The sequence below is a fragment of the Dermacentor andersoni genome, chromosome 9 (genome assembly GCF_023375885.2).
Source record: "Dermacentor andersoni chromosome 9, qqDerAnde1_hic_scaffold, whole genome shotgun sequence".
Classification (NCBI taxonomy): Eukaryota; Metazoa; Arthropoda; class Arachnida; order Ixodida; family Ixodidae; genus Dermacentor; species Dermacentor andersoni.
Window position 1 is genome coordinate 7,869,289 of NC_092822.1, and position 22,875 is coordinate 7,892,163.

Consider the following 22,875-nt stretch of genomic DNA (forward strand, 5'->3'; position numbering starts at 1 on the left):
AGGGGCACCACAGTGCACAAACTACCAAAAGTTTGTTCTGGATAAGTTCCATTGTTCATGTCTTGCAGCCAGGAACAGCCTAGAAGCGAAAGCATTCCACATGATAGCTAGCTTTCTTTGCTACTGCTTGTCAAGCATTCAAAATCTCCCGATTGTGGAAGTTTTTAAGATTTCTATCACAAGGTTCCAATGTATTCTTTTTTCTCCAGCCACCAATATTTAACTTGTATATTACTACCAATGGAAACAAAACCACTTTGATATAATTTTAAATGCTTTTGACCTTTCTTGTCATTACTTCAGCAACTCCCTTTGCGGCTTACATAATAAGCTTACACATACTTTGCGGCTTACATACATAAGCTTATGTATGAAGTATGAAGGTGCCGATTGAAAGTAAAACATCACCTGCTAATGAACGTTCCTAATAGGCACTGTTTTCTGTATTTCCAAGCAAGTTCTTTTACTTCGTGTGAAATTTCCTAACAAACCTAACTTTCTCTGAATGGAAGTTACACTGACTTATAACAATGTTGACATGGCTACATGCAAGTGTTTAAATGACTGGCTGAAATGCATGTGTAGTGCTCTCGGGTGAAATTATTGTTCGGTGCAGAAAGGATGGTACTTATAGCGAAATCCTGTAGGGACCGCGTCATCGGTGTAAAGTTTCGACTGGCTTCGCATGTATTGCGTAAGTGGCCTGTGCGAGTACGGGTTGGCGCCAATCATAACAGGCGAGCAAAAGGATCTAGCGAAACTCGGAAAGCACAAAACACAAGGCATAATTTACGCAAGTTTTAGATGGTTTGTGATGCTTCGTGTAGTGGTGGCGACGTTTTCGTTCGGTAGCTTAATTATAGGACGAGGGAAAGTGCCCTCGGCCAGCGCTGCACGCAACTGTTGAGAAGCGGTGTGTCACTAGGCGCGCGGTTGTATTAAATTTTCTAGAGGTTCGTAACGCCGGACGGAAACGGCGTTTATGTTTACATGGGCGAAACAAGACCCTCACCCAATCGGTAAAAAAGCCCTGACCCCGAGCAGCGGACGCTTGGCAACCTTCGTCTGTTCTGCTGGCCAAGGCGGCCGTCGCGTCTTCAACGTTATCATCATCGCAGCCTGTTGTCGCGCGGCGCTTGATAAGGCCAAACACGTCGGAGGCCTCCCCGACAAGACAAGCGCGCGCGCACGTTCCCGTAATCGTCGTCGGGCCGTCCGCACAACACGATGCGAGTCCCCAGTTGTCGAGTCATCCTGCGTCGCGGCGGTCCGCGTTCGTTGTTCCTGATCGCGCAACAAGTGCGTCGTGCCAGCAGCGACGAGGTAACCCTGTGACGACCGTCACGCAGGCGGATTCTGCGCTAGCGGCGCCCCGCCTGTGACCCCGCGTACTCAGCCGCGACCTTGGTTCACGTGCTGCAGTTTCAAAAGTTAATTCATTTCAGTTTCACAGTGCTCGCGCAAGTACGGGAGGTGTGTTTAGACGTGGTCGCACGGTTACAGCCAAACAGTTTCGCGCTGTGTGAAAAGCTAGAATGAGCTGCTGTTGAACGTGAAACGCATGCACTACACATACACACTGTGTGAATGTGTAGATGGCTCGGGAAATAATTAGCTGGGATCAGCTCACGGTGGCTCCTTGTTGATGCTAGGTGTTATTAGATCTGGCCACTTAGTGCGCGTGCTTGCATGCATATATTTAAGGCGAAAGCGCAAAAAACGAAGCGTCCTATCCGGGTATGTGCTCCACACATGTGACAGGCTACAACAACAGGATGCTCTGCTCAGCGCTTGAATTTCCCGCGTTCAGAAAATAGCATGCACGGGCGGTAGTGGTGAACCAAGGCGTTGTGGTACTGGTGAGTAGTTTGAGCAGACACTATGGATGCTTGTACTGGCCCTCAAGACTCCTGCTTTGCTGGGAGACCCTCCCTGCAAAGCTTGCGATGGGGGAGATGGTGGTGGACCCGTCTGGCGGCAGGGACAGGCCTCCCACTGCAAGTAAGCACCTTAGCTCTTCAGTGGCATCAGAAGCTGGCGATTCCGAGTCTGATGCGAGGTCCGCTGGCCCGGATACCTTCATACCTGCTAAGCATCAGCATTCAAGATGGAAGTCCTCGACGTCGTCCTCAAGTGAAGTGACCATCATATACAACAGAATCGTAACTACGACAGTAGCCTTCGTGCCTGTTGACGTTGTGGTAAGCTTGAATGACATCTCCAAACAGAAACTTCATGACTTTTTCTTCAAACTGGCCCCTAGTCTTATTCAAGAGGTTCGAGTGAACCCATGGAAAAATATTGTCATAGACACAACAGATGAGAAGACGGTGCAAACTCTACTTGGCCTGGCTCAACTCTGTGGTATCAACATGCAGGCTTATATACCACAAGGCACGAATGTAACAGCTGGTGTCATATCTGATGTTGACCTAGAACTTCAAGACGACGTTTTGAAAAGCATAATTGTTTGCATGCCACCATGCAAAATCAAGCGCGCTCGAAGGCTCAGCACGTCAAAGTGTGTGAAGATACTCTTTGACTGTGGAAAGCTACCGAGCCATATAAAGGCTAGACTGGTGCGATACCCAGTTTGACCTATTTTGCCAAGGCCTTTAGAGTGCCGTAAATGTCTCAACATTGGTCATGTAGAGGGTTACTGCAAAACTGCTGTGCTCTGTGCCGAATGTGGCAAAAATATCAATGTGAATTCTTGCGACAGTCCCACATCTTGCTGCCCTAACTGTGAAGGTGAACGCTTGGCAACAGACAAAGACTGTCCCACACTGAAGGAAAAACTAAAAGCTCTAAAAAAGAATGCTAAAAGGAAAACATCAGGAGAGAAGACGCGTAGCCATAGCGCCCGTCCAGCGGCTGCAAATGCCACAACTGAGTGTGTACCCGTACATTCGAAGAATAGCACATACACCGTGCATCGGAGGGAATGAGGGAGGTGGATCTTCTGCCTCTGAGCGACATCGTGGCCGGCACTTCCATCCAAAGCATCAGAACCTGACTCTACCGAGATCACCCCTCCGAAAGCGTCTGAACCAGCTTCTACCAAGGCCCTGTCTACAGCAGAAAACACTGTAAATAGTGTGCCCAAAACAGTCTCTGTCAACGACAATGCCCGGCTTATCAACCTTCTTAAGACACTTGTCAACATCATTAAGTCTCTAATTGCCGGTCGTCGGACACCAGCAGCATTAGCCACAGAGCAACTTATTGGGGCTCTTGTTCCAGTTCTTGATGGCCTTCACTAGAAACAATATGAACACTTGTCAAAAGCCTTGTCCATTTGTGCTGCAGTGGAATGTTGGGTCCCTACGACAGGCATGCTGATCTATTCCTTCGGCTCCTCACAATGAACACCCCGCCAGATGTTATAGCACTTCAATATACCAATGTAAGAAAAGATGAATTCAGGCTTCGCAGGCATCCACAGTAACACTCGATGCACATTGCCGGCATGTGGTACTTTCCAGTGCATGGACTTCATGCATCCACGAAATGTTTCAATCGCATCGTTATACGTATGAGCTGACCTACATTTCACAGTTATTGACACAGGCAACATCTGCAATGCCATTTTTGAGTGTGCAGCTGTTGCTATCAGTCTCAGAGATACAACAATGACTGTGGCAAGCATATATTAGTGACCGATGTAGTCTTCAGACACGCTTAGTCTCTCATTGCGGCCCATCAATTGTGCTGTGCTAAGACTTCAATGCTCACCATCCCCGCTGGTGTTCTCATCCGCAAGACAGTTGTGGCGTGGAGATCAATGAACTTATTGTTAGAAATGATCTACAAACCCTCAATGATGGCTCACCTACACTTCTTGGCAGAGGAAAGGAACAATACACCATTGACCTTGCGATATCAGTGAGAGATGTGTGCCTGACCAGGCCATGTGAAGCTGACCCATGGGGCTCAGATCACCTACCAATTTGGTTGGTTCTAGAAAATGCTCCTAGCTTCCAGACTGCTGCCTACGCTGTGACAACTTGGGACAAGTTCCATCAGCTGATTTCAAAGGCGCAATCAAATGACAAGCTGTTCAAACTGGTGAGTGAGTGTCTACAACAAGCTATTGTACGACGACGGCGGCACATAGATAAACCAAACCCTGATCTTAAGCTCTTGAGGCTACGCACCTGTTGACGCCGTGCTTACGAGAAGGCGCAGTGCTCTAAATGAAGCTCTGATTGGATGGTATATAACTGCCTAGATGCAGCTATACAACGGCATACAAAAAAACTTCGTCGAAAGAGCTGGGCCGCGCTTTGTAGTTCGCTGCATATGGCAAGCGGTTTCAGAAGTGTATGGCGCATACTCAAGGCTCTTCGAACTCCTGAGATCTGCATGAATCCAACTGCTGCTTTGTGCATAACGACCGGCCGGTCGCCAAAAATTATTGCGGAAGCATTTGATTACCTTTTCGTATCTGCTGTGTCAGGAGACAACACAAACGGCGACCTTAATTCTCCAACAAGTCACGGTACCATAACCTCTTGCTATGATCCCGCTTGCAAGATGGATGAGGCAGACTACTTTCGAGGAGCTACGCTATGCGCTTAGCCTTTCTAAATGCCACACTGCCCCAGGTGAAGACGGTGTCACGTACCAAGCCTTACGAAACATAGATGAGGCCTTTCATCAGCTTAATATAATGGAGTGTGGCAAACGAGTCAGATCCCCAATGAATGGAAACCATCCGTGGTGATACCTGTTTTAAAGCCCAGGCATCCTGCGAAACGCCAAGTCATACCAGCCAATATCACTAACGTCTAATGTTATCGCGCTGATGGAACGAATGATACTGCTTCGTCTAGATAGCAGATTACAAGAATTGAATTTCTTTCCTGATGTCATGAGTGGCTTTCGTTGCCATCATTCAGCCCTCAACAGCATTGCAGACCTTGTATCATCGCTTGAATCTGCTCGAGAAAACGAGCACTCTGCATATATACTATTCCTAGACATACAGCAAGCATTTGATTCGGTACCACATAGGGCGATTGTTTTCACACTTATGACTGCGGGAATTCCGGATCGTTTTCATCGTTTTGTGGGCCATTTCCTACGGAGAACAAAATGAAAGTGTGCGTTGGAAGAGCAACAGGTGAATTTCGCACTGTTAAGTGTAGTGTCCCACAAGGCAGCATCTTATCGCCACTTCTCTTCAACAGCATACTTGCTGGACTTCCAAGCCAATTGCGTCATGAATGTGACTTTTCAATAGGCATAGCAATCTATGCTGATGACATCGCACTGTGGATCAGCGGTCCTTCACACCACGGTCCACGTCTTCGTGGAATCTTGCAGAGAGCTCTAAATGTCACATCAGAGTGCGTAGATGAAAGTAGTCTGCACACTTCACCCGCTAAGTCAGCCGCATTTGCGTATCATCCTAGACAACACGCTCATTGATCCATGAGCTGGCTGTACCTCGGAGATAAACTGATAAATTGGGTACAGCAACACCACTACCTGGGCGTAGTTATCGATGATCGCCTATCATGGCGCCCTGCCGTCGCATCTGTGCGGCACAAATCTCAGTCGCTACTCAGCTGTATGGCCGCCTTGTCTGCTATGGGCGATGACTGTGACCAGATGACTGCACTACAGGTATATCAATCATCTGTACTGTCTGGCGTGATGTGCGCCTTGCCATTGTTGAACGTGCCACCTAGTTTGATGTCTCAATTGAAACGGGACCACTGTGTTGCCCTCAGAGTCATTCTTGGCTTACCTCGTGAGGTGCAGTGTGTTGCATTACTTGCTGAAGCACACCAGCTGCCCCTGAGGCTGCAAACAGACCAGAGAGCGTTACATCACGTTGAGCATCTGCACCCAGCATCAAATGGACAATCACTTTTAACCGGCTGATTCAGCGACTGTTCTCCTGCATGGGGAAAATGGTGGCATTGTTCGTTGCCATTGCTGGCAGTTCAGAAGATACTATCCCACTAACAACTTTGACGGAGCACTACAACAAATGCCTCTTCCCTATTCATCTTTCGATTCCTGAGATACACAAAAAGTCTGACCAGCCTGTTTTTGCACTATTCCAGTTAGCCCAGCTGCACTTATTTGAAAATATGGAGACCATCTTAAAATATTTATGGGCACATTGGTAAGCACCAACACTCAAGGCACTGCAGCAGCTTTCTTCTGCCCTTCGACTGGCATAAGAAGGGTGTTTTGAATACCTCATCCATCCTCGTCAACAACTGCGAAGCTGGCAGCGATTGATATTGCTCTGAAGTATGTACAGGAAGAAATAAGCACGTCGGAATTTGTCATCCCTATAGACACTGCTGCCCTTAGCAGGCTGTTGAGAAATTATGCAAATAGCTCAATTCTACGCAGTTTAATAGAGTCTGCCTACAAAATTACTTCTCGTGGGGTGTCCCTCATTGCCTAGTGGATGCCTTTGAACATGGGTATTGCTGGAAATGAGGAGGCCGATCGCCTCGCTTCAACTTGTGCTCACAATGGGAGTGATTGCCCAGAAAGTTCTTGTATGATTGACAACACTTGTGTGTTAGTCCACCGATACCTCCTAAAGCAGCACCCAGACCACCATGTTGCAAACGGCTCATTCCCTCCCCGTGTTCATGGTCGTGACTTGCCTCGTAGTGCTAGAGCACTGTTAGTGAAATTAAGAGTTGGCTATGTGTTGGTGTGCGAATGCTTGTATCTAAGGGCGTGTGGACAGTCCCTCGTGTATGTTTTGTGGCTCCTGTGAGACACTTGAACACCTTATATGGAGTGCCCCACATGCGTTACACAACAGACCCTGCTAATTAAGGAGTATGGACTAATTAGACTCAAGTGCACGACCCTTGACGATTGGCTGTTTCCGAGAGGGAGTGCTGCTCAACGCGACCAGGCCCACAGAGCCTTGCTAAGTTTCATGCAGAAAACTGATTTGGCTTCCCATCTATAGACATTTTTTCCGTGTTCCTACTTTCTTTTGTCCGTGTCTCTGTCATTTGTTTATTTCCTATTTTCTTTCCTATTTGTTTCCTATCTTCTTCTCCTCTTCTCATTCCCTGCTCCCGAAATAGTAGGCAGGCATTGTGCCCCTCTCTGTGGCAGTTGTGCTCCCTTTCTGTTTCCTTTCTGTACTTGTATACTTCCATAACTAATAATAATAATAATAATAATAATAATAATAATAATATGGTTGTGTTGCCATTAAAATACTGTAATGTACGTATGTGCATACAACAGTCATAGGTGAAGAAGGGTAAAAAGAAGGACACCGACCTCTGAATGAATACAAGAAAAGACATTTCGGCTCCCCTGATGGGAGCCTTGTTGAACAATTGAACTATTGAACAAGGCTCCCGTCAGGGGAGCCGAAACGTCTTTTCGTGTATTCATTCAGTGGTCGGTGTCTTTCTTTTTACGCTTCTTCATGATGCCTGCCGACCAGACGGGCTTCCGTCAAAACCTCGACTTCAACAGTCATAGGTAATTGATTTTTCCACTGATGGAGCTTGTGGATGGCTTCAGAGCATATTAGGTTGCCATCTGACCTTATCTATCAAAACCTGGAAAAACTATCTGCTTTATTGGGGTACTTGCAGAATGCATGCAGATGTAAAACGTTTTTAACATCACCATATGTGATTGAGTAGGAACTGTCATTCACTCGCCTAGGATATACTGTCCAGAACAGTTCAAGAGCCCCATGGCACTGCAGTCCATGTTTTCCAGAGCATGTCTCTCACATGTATACATGACAGGCCCTGCAGCGAACAGCACTGTACGACTTCCACGTGAAACATGGCGGCAAGATGGTTCCATTTGCGGGCTATGCCATGCCTGTGCAATACAGCAACCTGAGCCTCAGTGCCTCCCATCTGCACACCCGGCGCCATGCAAGCCTGTTTGATGTCTCACACATGCTGCAGAGCAAAGTGCACGGCCCAGACAGGGTGCGCTTCGTTGAGTCTCTCGTGGTCTCCGACATTGAAGGTGCACAATTTTTACTCACCTTTTGCCCTTCTCTCGTCTAGGCAGGAAGTAACTTTGATGAGAGTGAGTGAAGATTGAGCAGTGTTATTGTCCACATTGTTGTTTGTACTTGACTTGGAAGAGTTGCTTGCTAGCATTTAAGAGCTTATTTATGCCACTATTAATATGGTAATCTGCAGTATGAGCAGAGTGCTAAGTTTAGAAGATTTAATAGAAAAGAATAGCTGCGATGCAAACTTTGTAAAGTGTTTGAGAAACAATATTATGGTGACTGAGAACAGTTGTCTGTAGGCCATTTGCACCATTGGTACACAGTATCACATTGCATAAAAATGTGTCACTAGACGATTTCTACCCATAATACAAATGTAATTTATAAGCGTAGCCTCAATCTAAATACAGGTAGCATAATGCCAGAATGAAATTAGTAATATTAGTAGTCGCAGTGAGCTGTCAAAGATGGAAGAACTTGAAAGCTACATCTTTCTATATTTGTGTGCAAGAAAGTGAGTAACAATTTTTTGTTAATATTTCTGTAAAATATTCTTTTGTAAAAGTAGGGAATGTTTGCACAAAGCTGACAACAAGCCAAAAAGCCAAGAAAAATAAAGACATCTAATTTTTAAAAATAAGTAATATTTTGTGGCTCATCGTATACCAAACAGTACTCATCTATACCAAACAGTGGATAAAACGACTAGAAGCAGTACAGAGAAAAGCCATCAGATTCATTTATAATAGGTACAAACGTAATGATTCTCCGACAGAACTCCTTGGTAAAACTTGCCTCCCGACTATTTGCAAGCGTGCTAAATTCTTACGCCTCAAGTTTCTATTCCCCCTCCTTAACGGGGGCTACAAATTAAACAGTGGTGCATATGTATCTTTCACTGAACAGCGAAACACTAGAAATAAACATCTTAAACATTTAATTGAGTACCGGTTCCACACAGACACATTCAGGTATTCTTTCTTTCCTCAGACAATCAGAGACTGGAATTCATTGCCTAGTGATATTATAATTTGCTCACCTGACGATTTCCTTCCTGTGCTGGAAAAATATGTCTATGAGTACGCATCTTGATTTATCAGTATCGCCTACAGACACCGCATTTTATCTGTAATTGGTTTTGATGTACTTTTTTGTTGTTTATCTTATGCTTCTGTATTTCTGTTCATTAACCTTTAAGGGCTGACTCAGGAAGGTCACACCCTCTTATTGTATTGCTCAACTACGTCTTCTTGTAAACTGCAATATTAACAAGTGTACAAGTTTGTCATTCTTATTTTGATGCAATGTATTTTCCCATGTCCTGCAACAGCCTCCAAATGGAGGCTAGCAGTGTGTATGAAATAAATAAATAAATAAATAAATAAATTAATTAAATAAATAAATAAAAATATTTATAGCGCTAGGATAAAGAGTGACTGAAACATGCAAGGAAGAGGCTAATGTAGAATTGCTTGACTTGTGCTATTTTTCTGGTTGCTCACTATGGGTAATGCGTTTACATAAAGAAAGAACAGTGTAGCTGTTGTTCAGCTAGATTTATTGTGCTGCTCGTGCATCCAAAAAAAAGAAAAAACGAACTTGCTTTGCTCGTGTGTTGTATCTTTGCTGGCCTTGCAGGCTTGACAGAAGATTTAGGTACGCTGACAGTGTACACCAATGAAAAGGGTGGTATCATTGATGACCTCATAGTGAACAAGACCAAGGATTGGCTGTACGTTGTTTCCAACGCTGGCTGCAGGGACAAAGACTTAGCCCACGTCAAGGTGTGTGCCCACGTACAGTTGCCCTGCGAGCTTGAAATGCTATTATATCGTGCCCTTTTGAGTATGATGCCACTTGTGGCATTCATATCGGGACGAGTGCACACAAATCCTGTATTATAATGGTGAGGTGTTTTTTCCCCCTACGTAAGTTTTTTTCAATATTTATCACCACTGTATTGTGTACTATACCTTGCTGCTACCTGTTGGCAAGTGAAATAGCCCAAGGTTCCCGAAAAATCCCAGTCAAGATCACATCCTCAGTTTAGTATAATCAGCTGTGTGTTTGGTATATCCGTAATCTGCAACCAGGCACTCAGTCTGGACCTACCGAAGGGTATCACATTGTGCACAGGCTGCTTACGTTGCTACGCCATAGAGAGATGCACAGTAATGTGCACATATGCTTGCACGCTGACAAAGTAATTTGGGAGTTAGTGTCCTTAGCCAACACTAGAGGTACTATAGGAATCTGTTGCAGTAATACTGACGCTTGGGCTATTTGGTATGTAGTTAATCTATATGCTATGGCACGGCAAAGATGAGAACACAAAGACGCATGAAATATACACCACAAGCGCCAACTCCCAACTAAGTTTATTCTTCAAATGGCACACAAGAATTTTCAAAATCTACCAAGTAGGGCGAAGTATCCCTCGCTGATAATCATTGACAGGTGGCTCGCTACACATACAGCTGCCACTAACACTGATTTTTTTAACCTGCTCTTTTAGGACGTCAACTTCTCTTTGCAATAAATAGATGGATGAAATGCTAACACACTTTTCTCCCCCATTTTTGATAAAGAATGGCTCTGTGATTTCATGTGTTAACTTGTGCCTCTTTCATTTTGAGAATGCCATGCGACCTTGATTGGGATTACAGTTGGAAGCAGGCACATGTGGCGTATATTTCATGTGTCTTCATGTCCTCGTCTTTTTTGTGCCATAGCAAATTTAGATTAATCGTAAAAACCAAGTCAATAAAGCGCCGGCCATATAGGTAGAATGCAATCCTCGGCTTTCCCCCACACCTAAATAGGTAAAGGTAAATAAGTTGCATGCAAGTGATTTGGTTCAACACAGGGGCAGACCAAAGGTAGCAGCAAAGGGTGGTGCACTCAACAAAAGAAACAGAAAGCACAAATGGGCCGCAGACCAATTGCGCACTCACTTTTGACAGTGCATAAGTGTGAGCATGTCTGGTAGAGGGAGCTGAAATGGTGCTGAAAGCAAAATGACACTGAAATGCTGGAACAAGGTATAACAGAAAGACTGTTCTAATTGTGGAGCCTTGCTGGACTTTCTGCATGATGCAGCATTGCGTTCATATCTATGTCTTTTCTTTTTCTAGTTTTCAAAGCAGCCCTTCTCTAACAAAAAAAAAGAGGGGGGAAGGAATGGACAAAAGAAAAGGATAAGACTTGCAGGCATGCACTGAATGAACAGTTGAATAAAGCTGTGGACAGTTCGCTCATTATCCAGTATGTGCACCCTTGCTCTGTTGTGCGTTATTGCAGCATTGCAGTGCAACTTTCACATCGTTGAACAGGCAGTGTTAAAAATTTTCTGGCCATCATTATGCATTGAAGGCTGTTGCCATTTGGTGGCAACATTGCCAGTGCATAGTGATCATTTGACGGCGCAGGAAGCTTGTGTTATTCTATGTCATTGAATGAAGTCAATTAACCCTGTACCGCTTACGTTTTTATGTATTGATCATATATGATACACATAGAACAACTTCTTCTAGCATAATAGAATAAAAAAGAAACAGAACTCTACATATTTACCTGAAATTTATGTCCTCTCTAATATTGAAATACATAGCGACGGTAGCACTAAAAATATTTTTGAGTGATATTTCTTTTTCTTAAAAGATATGCGACAGAAGTTCGTCACTCAGTATGCAAAGAGTTCGTATATAAACAGGTTATTAACACAATTACTACATTCCAAATCAGTGCACAAAAATTTCAGGGTGCTTGATTGCTGCTTATCAGCTTACTGTGATGTTTTTATAGAAAAAGACATTCTGGCTGTACTGTGAGGCAAGCATTAATTGCTGTATCATATATGATATAGCATGCAGCTGTGCATTGTTTTTCTGAAGGGGAGAAGAGATCTGTTTCCTGGTGAAAGAATTACCCTGACAGTGTCACCGTGCTTCTCACTGTGCAGGCCAAGCTGGTAGGCTTCCAGGCTGCAGGAGGTCAGGCTACCCTGGAGCTCATGGACTCGTGGTCGCTGCTGGCCCTTCAGGGTGCGCACAGCTAAATTTAGCTTCACAAAGCAACTGCACAACTCATTTCCTAAGCTGCATAGACCACAACAGTAGCTTGCTGAGCAAGTTGGTACGTGGTATTACATAAAGGTATGCCAGGAAATGGAAAGGAAAACCAGAAAAATTCATGAGGCAAGACACAGAGAAAGGAAGAGGAACAGGAAGCATAGACCAAGATAGAGAAGTAGAGAACATAAAGATGGGTTCAGACTTATAGCTGATGTTTAATTAAAGACTCTGAATATTGTACTCAATGCTGCATAAATAGCAGTGCCAGACGTACATTTCAAATCATTTATTTACTCTCAGGGCCATGCAGGCATTAAAGAGAGGAGTGGTTATACAGAACAAATAAACAAATCTAATGAATCAGTACATAGTCGCAGGTGGCAGTCTTAAAAACCACAGGATGAGTGATGGAGGCAATGAAGCAGGAAGGTGATTTCAGTCTTGGCTTGTTTTAGGAATAAATATTTGGAGTATAGGTTGCTCTTGTGCCACATTTGCTTAAAACAAAAGCCAAAGTGCACATTGTCTGCTATGATGCTGCTCAAAAAATGTCAATATCGATACGATGGACCAGTAGTGCAATCTGTCGCCACTATGGTGAAATGTTCCTTTCACCGTACTAATGACAGATGGCACTACTGTTGCATTGCACCAAAATCAAGATTCTCTTTTTAGTGACAGCACTGTGGACAACACGCACTTCGGTTTTATTGTGCACAAAACAGGCAAGTGGTGCACACAAATGTGGCAATAAACTGAGGTCACTGCAAAGTGCCATGTCTGCTGTCCGTGCAAAGTTTGAATGGAAGCCAGCCAGTGCTTTAGCTGAAGGAGTTGTGTATAGCTAGTGCTTGTATTTATGCAACGTTCACTAGGCAGGTAGTTACGCGATACGTGCCTCTTCTATCTTGAGCAAGAACGCAGTCTTAAAAAAAAAAAAATGTGGGCCGAACCATTCATATGGCGGCAAATTAGCCAGCAAAGCTGCTTCTGCCGCTTGGACGCAGACTCGAACGACCTAGTTTGATTCTTACGAGCGGCCTCCGGTACGGGACCTTCATCGGTAGCTTACGCTAGACACTGGCAATTAATTAGACTCTCGCTGACGTTCTTTGGAGGCAAAGTCACTGGCCACATCTTCTGCTTTCACACAGGAATGTTGTCGTTGGTTATAGTCGTGTCACTGCTGTCGATGCCACTCCTCATACTCGGCTTGTTCTTTGGCCATGCATACAATGCGTGGTCTTCCCATTTTCCCCATTTTTGTTGGAGTTGCAACTGTTGCAGTGTTCTACCTCTACAATGCACAGTCTGGTTCTTACTCACCGCGGCAGCTACCGCGACAACTGCCACACCATTGTATTTAGTGCAGACAACGGCAGCCACAGCCGTCACCAACAGCGGCCAGCGTGGGTGTACTGCCCTACTGTGCAGGTGCGGTGTGCTGGGAAATCATGTGTCATTTCTTTCTTTCGCGCCTTACTATCCTTCGTGAACTTTTGTTCACTTTACAGACATTAGCCAGCCCCTCCCCTACGAAACCACGCATACGGCTCATTCACACAGGCCCGTCAGGTAAACGGCTTCGCTGTAAAACCAAGAAATTAAATTAAAAATGAGGCAACAAAAATGAATGACAAGGCCGTTGTCTTGGATTCTGCAACTTAAAATGAATTCATTCCATCTTGCGCAGCTAGCCATTTTACTGCAGCTGTAAAAGCTACAGTCCTGTTATTGACTGGTCATCTTATTTCATGTCCTCCTTGAGATTACATTGCGTGATTTGTAAAGAAGTGTAGCCCAAGCAATTGCTATCTAACATTTACAATTTTAATGCTTCCACTCCATTTTGGTTATGAACTAATACCAGCATGCATGAAAATTTCAGTAGTACAATATGAAAACAGGAAGAGGCCTATCTGATAGTCTGTGTAACCTGCTGTCACCTTCTTAGTTCTTTGAAAGAAAAGCTAGTGACACAGTACAGATATAGCACATTACAGACAAGGATGAGAGCAAGTCAGTCTAGTCAAAGAATTGTAAGGTTAATGTGACTGAAGATAAAGATTGATTTGATGACAGAAATAGACAGATATTACACACACGGTGGACATACAGTGTGTCATTCTTCTCTTTACATTGTCCTTATCTCTAATGTGTACATAATATGTACTAATGGCACACCTACAGGTCCAAATGGCAACCTTAGTCTAGTGACACAGGTTATGACCATGGCACTGAAACATTTCACTTATCCATGGCAAAATGCATCGTGGTTGAAAGTTTCTAATATAAATGTGGGTTTCTACTGACGTACTGCTCTACTGAAAACCTACCCTTTCGTGGTAGTATTGTGCCAATTAATGTAAAAGCACTTTTCTAAATAACAGGATGCGGAGTTCAGACATGCTACATTGTGACCTCTTTCACGTGCAGTGTGTACTGTGCTTTGACTGGTAGCCTGCACCAAACTTCGCTACTGCTTTTTCAGTGCACAAGAAAAAGAAAAGTGCGTGCACAAGCTTACACATAAATGTGCAGATGCACACTTTGGCATCGATAAAGGAGTTCTAAATAGAGGGTGATGACCTGTGCTGTCATTGTACGAAACGACCAAGAAGGGAGACAGGGTTTGAAGATATGGCGTAGGGGCTCTTTAGTGGTGTGCAGTGACTTCACATCACCAGCCACCAAAGCTACCAGCACAGAGAACTGACGATAAGTTGTGGAGCTCATCAGTACGGCACTGAAGAATGGTGCAAGTGAGGCTCTGGACTGAGGGCCTTTTCAATCTTGCAGGACCTGCAGCAGCCGAGTTGTTGCAGCCACTTGTTGACTGCATGCTGACATCGCTGCACTTCATGCGGGGTGCCACAGTGACCTTGGCTGGCATTCCAGGCTGCAGGATCACCCGCTGTGGGTACACAGGCGAGGACGGCTTTGAGGTGTGTTGTATCTTTGCTGCTGGTATTATTTTATCTTGGCCTCTTCCAAATGTTGGGCGAAACAAATTTGAGTCTGTCTTATGACAGCAAGCAACTACTAGTGTCCAAGACTTCACTCTCTTGCATAGCGGTTCAGGCGAGTTGGTACTTCATGATTTGTTGTTGGTAGCACATTAAATAAAAAATCAATTCATAGGGAAGAGAGACTCGTAGCACTATATGTGTATCCATGTCTTTCCTTTATATTTGTTTTGTTATGCGATACGTACACCATTATGCACTCCTTGGTGTGGCCTTTAATCCTGAAGAAGTTGTGGGCAACCCAGAGTTTATTGCATGATAGCACAATCTTTGGCTATATTTCCATTTGATGAGAGAGAGATTTTGCTCCTGTTGACAAAATTCTAGGGAATAACTTTCAGGCCATGCTGGCTAGCTGTACCAGAGGAATTATACATTTCAAAGGAACTCTATGGGCAGATATGCCTTCTGTCATCATCATTATTTAGTTGTCATGTATTTAATTCAATTCAATTCAATTGTCTTTATTTTTTCTTAGACAGAGAAGGAGACAGGACTAAAAGCTTGCAAGTTTGACAGAGGTCCTGCCCCCTTTATCAACTTGGCAGTACAGTACACAGACAGAGATATTCATCTTTCCAAATAAACACTGAAACAAGATAACAAAACACTTTGTAAAAAGCAGCGCTATGCATTGCAGCACAAACACAGGCATTATAAAAACAAATAGAGGGTTATGGGGAAACGAAAAAAAAGAACAGTGTAGCTTTAAACTGAGTGCAATATCATCATGTAATTTTGCTAAGAAAAAATCGCTTAATAGCATCACTTGAATGCTCAAAAGGGTCAAACAATCCTTTGTATAATTTATTTAATAATACTGGAAGCGTATAAGAAAGAGACTGCACGGTATAATATGCCCTAGGTGTCGGCACTAACCAAATTTCTTTATGTCAAATCTGCAGGATATGCATGTTTTTGTCAAGTTTTGCCAGATAACAGATATAATGTTCATCACTTCATGAGGAGCATTTATAGATCATTAAAAGTCTATAACTGTATAAACTGTAGATTGGCAGGATTTCATATTTTAAGAACAAGTCATGTGTGGGGAAACAGTAAGGCAGACCAGCAATGCATAGTACAGCTCTTTTTTGAAGAAGGTGAAGCTTAGATAAATTTGTGACACCCATAGTGCTTCAAATGGTACAGCAATATTGCAAGAGAGAGAGAACTAACGAGTTGTATAGCAACAGCCTAACCTTGACAGGAAGAATACCGTGCAGGTGCAACATAACACCGACAGCTGAACACACTTTCGATCTAATATAGTCAGTATGATCATTCCAAGTCGAATGCTTTAAAAATATAACGCCAAGGATTTTAACAGAATCTACTATTTCAACAGTATCAGAGATTAAGAACACGTTCAATGGCCTAGAAATTACCTTCCCTTTTGGAAAGTGCAATATTATTTTTGTCTTTTTAGAATTAATCTTCAAACAATTTGATTTTGCCTATGTATTTAATGCATTCAGTGTTCTGACTGCTTTCTCTTCAATGTCACTTTCTGATCTCCCAGATATGAACACCGAAGTGCCATCAGCGTAGGATACTATCTTACCATCAGTTACACATTGCACAATATCATTTATATAGGTTAAAAATAAGAGCAGTCCCAAAATGCTTCCTTGAGGGACTCCTGCACTAATATTTTTTATTGAAGACAACAAATTTTTAAAGTTTACAAATTGTGTTCTGTTCGACAAATAAGGTTTCATAAGGTTGTGAGCTTTTCCTCGGACACCATAGTTTGCCAGTTTATGCCGTAAAATACTGTGGTTCATCAAGTCAAAAGCCTTAGTAAAATCTCTATATATGCCTGCACCTATCTCCTTATTTTGAAACATATCTATTATGATTTCTTTTTGAGTCAGTAATGCTGTTTCAGTAGATCGATCCTTTCGAAACCCGTGGTGAAAGTCAAGGAGCAGGTTATGTTTTTCAAAGAAAGATAGCACCCTACCGTGCATTGATGTTTCCATACCCTTCGAGAACACTGGCAGTATAGAAATCGGATGATAGTTACTAATCAAATTCTTGTCACCACTTTTAAAAACCGGTATCACTCGAGCCATTTGCAGAGCCTTTGGAAATACAGCGGTAGATAATATGAGATTGTAAATGTGAGTAGCAGTCGGGCATATTAGGTGAAAAACATGTTTAATGGGCGCTATTTGGAAACCAGTTTCATTTACCGACTTGCTATTTTTAATACTCCTTATGCACGAGAAAACTTCTGTGTAGTTGGCGGGCACAACGAAAAGGGATGATGGACAGCTGCTTCCCTTCATGGATTCAGTGTAATTTTGGCTGCACTCTACCTGACTCTGAGATGCCTGTAAAATAAAGAAATTGTTGAAAGCTCAGCTAAACTGGTCCCGTAAATTCGTTTTCCTTCATGCTGAAAGTTATCTGAAGTATCATGGGTGTTTTGTCGCAGTAAGCGATTCAGTTTTTGCCAGATTACATCCGATCGCTGTTCATCAAGGCTCAAAATACATTTGTGAAATAGGCACCTTGAGCTATGTTTAGTTTTGATCCTAGATTATTTCTGTACTTTTTTAATTGCTGAAGCAACTTTTCATCTTTTGATTGTACAAACTGTGCGTACAATCTCTTCTTATGCTTGATCATTTGGAGCAAGTCGGATGTCATCTAGGGTTTCCTTAATGGCATGGCTGTCTTTCTTAGTGGAAAATGTGCTGACTGTGTCAGCAGGAATAATGTTGCAATATGAATGTTGGCCACTATTTAGTGAAGCTTAGCAGTGGATGTTCTATGTCAAGGTGAATGTATAGCTGCAAGTGGTCAACTGAGCAAGGAGATGCATATCATCGCCTCACTGCCAAGATTGCCAAGTGATAACCTAGTAATTTTTTGCTGCATTCCTACTATGCAGCAGCACCCATTCATTCTATCCTGTATTCTCTTTGAAGCAGAGCAGTAGCATGATCTGTGCTGAACCATTGCCCAGTGCAATAAACGCTGGTGCCTTCCTGCTAACTTTTCTGGTTGCCTGTTCTGGCTGATGAAAACAGCTTTTCCTTTTCCAGTGATTTCTTGCTTCTTTCTATCATGTTTAACCATTAGTTCAGCATTACCCACTCATGGTATAAAATCCACTGATTGTCTAAAAACCTTTTAGTTATATACATTGCAGAATGACTGTGCTGAACTGCAATGGTTTTATTAAGTTCAAGTATTCATGAGATAATGTACAGAAAAAAAGAAATAAAAAGCTTCGTTTAGTAAAGTGTGTGATTCATTAGAGAACCTAAAAAAATACCATGCTTTATGGTGCTTCATAAATTTTCTTGTGGTGTAAAAATACACATGACTATATGAAGAAAAAAAGACAACAAGACAGCAGTTTGTAATTATTGTTTTTTTTTACTTTTATTTAGCTTTGTGCATTTTTACACCACAAGAAAGTGTGAATTGGCTAGCCCAGCAACAAGTAGCAATGTTACATTACATTTCTTCACAGCCTGCGTAGGTGCTTCTGAACCTTTACAGAATACCATTCTGTGAGCATTCACTTGTGTGCTTTTTGCCCTTTCAGTATATGAGGGATTTCTTTAGGTGCTTGTTAACCCTGGTCAGTAAAAATTAATCAGGAGGCCTCCAATACATCTCTTGTAACTTCTGTGTTGATTGATGATGTTAGACCACATAAATTTGACACTAAGTTTGCCCATAAGTACGATGAGGGTCGTAACAACGCTCAAGCCCACTAAGCAGATTGGCCATGCAGTTTATGCTAAACTTCTTATTGTTCACTTCAAGGAAGGAGAAAAATGCGCGTGGCAATTTTACAAAAGGCACGCATTAGCTGCGACCCAAGGAACGTCTTGATGCAGCTGTCGGTGCCCAGTGCTGAAGTGACGCCACTGGCTGAGCAGCTGCTGTCAGGCTCTGGCGGTCGGCTGCAGTTGGCCGGTCTTGGGGCTCGCGATTCCCTTCGCACTGAGGCAGGTCTGTGCCTCTATGGTCAAGACATTGATGAGGAGACCACCCCTGTTGAGGCCGGCCTAGCCTTCACCATTGGTAGGTATGACAGAAAATATACCTGGAGAGAATGCCTGAGCTGTAGCATTTATGTGTTGATGCACACAGCAGTGCTGAATTAGTGCTGTAGCTAGTTACTGTGCTTGCATGGACGAACATTGTGATGCCTGAAAATTAAAACATTATTATCTTTATTTTTGGTAATGTATTTACTTGAATCTAAACCAGTGCATTTTTACAAGAAGTTGAAAACAAGACTGCAGAGTTGGCTTCGATTTGATGATACAGTTCTAAAAGTTAGTGTAATGATTTCTGGTTCAAGGATTCTGCAGGTAACTAGCAGATGCTAATGTTGACGTCAATAATCTGTTTGAGGACTATGGCTAAGTTACTACACCAATTGGCTGACCGAGCAAATGCACCAGCTAAACTTAAATTGCCATACAAAGTTGGTGTTGCTAAAGACAACTGTTGGTCTTGAGACCAAGTGTATGGGAAAACATTCTTTCAAGATTCATCTCACAACATCTTTAAAGAGGATCCTGGCTGCATGCACATTTCAGCATTGGCAATACCTTTAATTACATTACAATACATTACATCAATTCTAATCGCATTAAGGCCAACATTCATTGTTAGATAGCTTCTGCTGGAATTTTTCGACCATGGACTACACATGACCCAGCTTTGACAGGAAAATGGATAGCGACATAGATAGGCAGACAGGTCGATAGGCAGTCTGCTCCGGAAGATGCATTAAAAAGAATGTTTCAAAAGTAATGATCATAACCGAGGAGAGCATGTCATTTGAGGAACAAAATGGCAGGTGATGCCAATGTAGGTGACAATTAGTGAGCTTGTGTCACGAGAGTGGCTGTTAATTTTTTCACACACAGACTTTTGTGAAAGTTTTTGAGACTTGCGTAATAGGTGAGGATGTACGTATTATTTTTGTTGATATTCTGGGTGGTTTACATTCGAGGAAACTTTTTTGACCTAGCTTCTGGTTATCAGCTTTGATTCAGCACTGGTTATGATTTGTGTAAATACTGTATTATAACACGATCTGAAGCCATGTACTCTAGCTGCAGATGAGAGTTTAGAAAAACAGAAATGATGAGCACACAATGATGCACTTGTAAAACAGGTGCCTGTGAGTTGTTAGTTCACACTGTCCATCACTTCTTAGCCACTCCTTGCAGTCTGTGAATTGGGCTGCTGCGCCAGTCTCTCCAATGCTGTTGCCGCCATGGTTGCACTGTGCTGCACCACTTTGCTCTTTGAGTGTGTGGTGAAACCTTCCTTTCAGTCTCGCTTTTGGTCTTAAAGCCAGCTTTCTCTCATCAGTCAGAGATGCATTGTACTTAAGCTCATAGCAAGGCGAAAAAAGATCGCCCTCTGTGTAATGCTTTTTAGGGACAGTTCCAACTCTTGCAAGGTCTGTTCACCAAAACAAACTGCCAGGTGAACTTGTTTAGAAAAAGCACTAGATGATACAGTGTTACAGTAAATGGCCCTCTTTGGTTTTATGAATGCATGTGCTGAATATTGACCAATTTCTTTAGTGATTTCAACTTAATGCAACTGGACTGCACAGGCAAGCGCAGACGTCAGTTGGCTGATTTCCCGGGCGCACCAGTCATCCTGAATCAGTTGAAGCAGAAGCCCAGCAGGCGGCGCGTGGGGCTGGTTGCCACTAGTACTGGACCACCCGCACGCAGTGAGTGTTTGGTTTGGTCCTGGACTCGCACAGTGACAGAGTGAGAGCTAAAGCAAGGGACACATAGTCACCGGCAGCATGGGAGAAATTTAGCAGATGTAGGACAGAGATGATTTGTTAGTGATTACGCATTCAGCCACTGCCATAGTTCCCACTGACTCTCTTGACGTGCTCTGTCAAACACGAAACAACGATTGTGTTCTGTTTAATCCCTCAAATTTTTGTCTCCAGACTAGTGGCAATGTTTCTCCCCTCCTGCTCAATTTTCATCTCTTCATAGAACTGCCAAAATATTTCATCTAAATTCAGGACTACTTTAAGCGGTACTGAACTTAAGTAGTACTACTTTTAGTATTTTATAGATATTTTAACTTTACTACAATGTGAATTAATTTTTTGGTGCCTTATTTAAGGGAAACTTAGTGGTTTGCGTTGGATCAGAGAGTGATGCAAATTATGACAAACTCTTACCTAATATACTTGCAAAACTGTGCTGCCACTATGTCAGCACATGACAACTTTCTACTGCTGCTTTCTTGGGTTCATGGTTGTAATGTTTCAATTTGCCTTCCACATTTCAAAATCGCAGCAGTGTTGACTTTCCACTTGTTGGTGGCAATAACGAAAATAGTTGTAGACACTTAATTTTTGGCCAGATCTTGCAACTTTGGGCTGTATGGGCATAAAATAAAGGACATTGCAGAATTATATCAATTGATAGTGTTCTATTTAATTAAAGTGTGCATGAACGTTCCAAGGTACTGATGCTCTATAAAATGTTATGTAACAAAAATTGAGTAACTTGAGCATATTTTGCATGTTCCACTAGGATTAAATTAATTGAACTTGACTATATCAAGCCTAGTAAGATTTGTAAATTACACTCGTGAAGTATCAAGTAGCAGAGGCTTGATTCGCAACAGTAAAATAACACAAAAGTGAATGACTGCTAGCAACACCACTTTATAATTTCTGAACCAATGACTGGCAGTGAAGAACTATTCGTTATTGATAACTAAGAAATAGTGCAGCACATTTCTAATTAAAAATCAGCCTGTTAACTTTTAAAGAATTTTTCATCTAGGGGAAAGGCCCAATGCTTCGAGGTGCAAGGCAGCAAAATCTAGGATGTGAGAGCTATTGAGGAAAATAAGTTAGGCTTTGATGATTGTGTACTCTGGCCTGCTCAACACAAGGTTGCGGGCTTCATTCCCAGTTGTGGCAGCCACATTCCAATGGGATCATATCGCAAAAACACTTGAGGAATCAGATATCAGTGCGTGTTGAAGAGCCCTACACAGTGAATATTAATTCAAAGGCCCACATTATCGCACCTCTCACAGCCCATTAGTTGACTTGGAAGTCTACTATTCGGTCGGCAAGTTGGTCTGCATTGGAAACTGGCTTCCTTCCCCTGAGCAAGCGCCAGGAGACTTCCAAAACAGCTTTGGGTGGAGGCGCACCACTCACTGTGTTGTTATTACCAACAGATGGCGCAGTGGTGTACGACTCGGCAGGCTCAAAGGAACTTGGCCGCGTGACGAGTGGGCTGCCTTCACCTAGCCTGGGCAGCAACATTGCCATGGCATATGTGCCACGCGAATACAGCACGGCTGGCACAGCTGTGCAGCTTGAAGTGCGAGGCCGCCGCATTGAGGCTGCTGTGACACGCATGCCATTCGTGCCTAGCCATTACTACAGTGGGTAGGTTGTGTACGTGATAAATAAACTCATGAAATTGTGTAAAGTGCTTGGATACTGATCTGTGCAGTTAATGGTACTAGAGAAAATTTGCTGTTTCATCACCGGTGCTGAATAGTGATAGCACTAGCTTGTGCAGCTATGCCTTTGGTAGATCTTCCACTTCAGTGGACTGTTCTTCAGTCTCCATCCTCCTCTTGAGATTTTCGCTTGGTTTTGGTTACTGGGATGCTTAATCAAGCCAGGATTCCAGCATCCGTTTGTATATCTGACGACACCAATGGCTTTGTGGTTGAGTGCTCGTTTCATATGTGGGAGGTGCAGAGTTCAAAATTGTGATGCTGCTGGGAATCAGTCTGA

The 22,875-nt window shown here is 43.1% G+C and overlaps 1 protein-coding gene across 3 annotated transcripts; it reads left to right on the forward strand.

Annotated features, from left to right (window-relative positions):
* The first annotated feature begins 1,051 nt into the window (after nt 1-1,051).
* LOC126526955 (aminomethyltransferase, mitochondrial) lies at nt 1,052-22,564 on the forward strand. Of its 3 annotated transcripts, none has more exons than XM_050174668.3 (8): nt 1,058-1,323; nt 7,761-7,992; nt 9,623-9,768; nt 11,946-12,027; nt 14,857-15,002; nt 18,947-19,133; nt 20,692-20,814; nt 22,305-22,564. In XM_050174668.3, the coding sequence occupies exons 1-8, from the start codon at nt 1,228-1,230 to the stop codon at nt 22,520-22,522; spliced, it is 1,230 nt and encodes a 409-aa protein (XP_050030625.1). In that variant the 5' UTR covers nt 1,058-1,227; the 3' UTR covers nt 22,523-22,564. The 3 variants fall into 3 exon arrangements, with proteins under 3 accessions (XP_054924452.1, XP_050030625.1, XP_054924453.1); XM_055068478.2 differs by lacking the exon at nt 1,058-1,323 and adding an exon at nt 1,450-1,473; XM_055068477.2 differs by lacking the exon at nt 20,692-20,814 and having other exon boundaries at nt 1,052-1,323.
* The last annotated feature ends 311 nt before the right edge of the window (nt 22,565-22,875 follow it).

What these genes read in the sequence shown, in the direction of transcription:
- LOC126526955 (XM_050174668.3), top strand. Translation starts at nt 1,228, where the DNA reads ATGCGAGTCCCCAGTTGTCGAGTCATCCTGCGTCGCGGCGGTCCGCGT. An exon ending in GTCGCTGCTGGCCCTTCAGG is followed by an intron (nt 12,028 to 14,856) that starts GTGCGCACAGCT and finishes TCAATCTTGCAG; the next exon opens with GACCTGCAGCAGCCGAGTTG. An exon ending in CGGCCTAGCCTTCACCATTG is followed by an intron (nt 19,134 to 20,691) that starts GTAGGTATGACA and finishes TGGACTGCACAG; the next exon opens with GCAAGCGCAGACGTCAGTTG.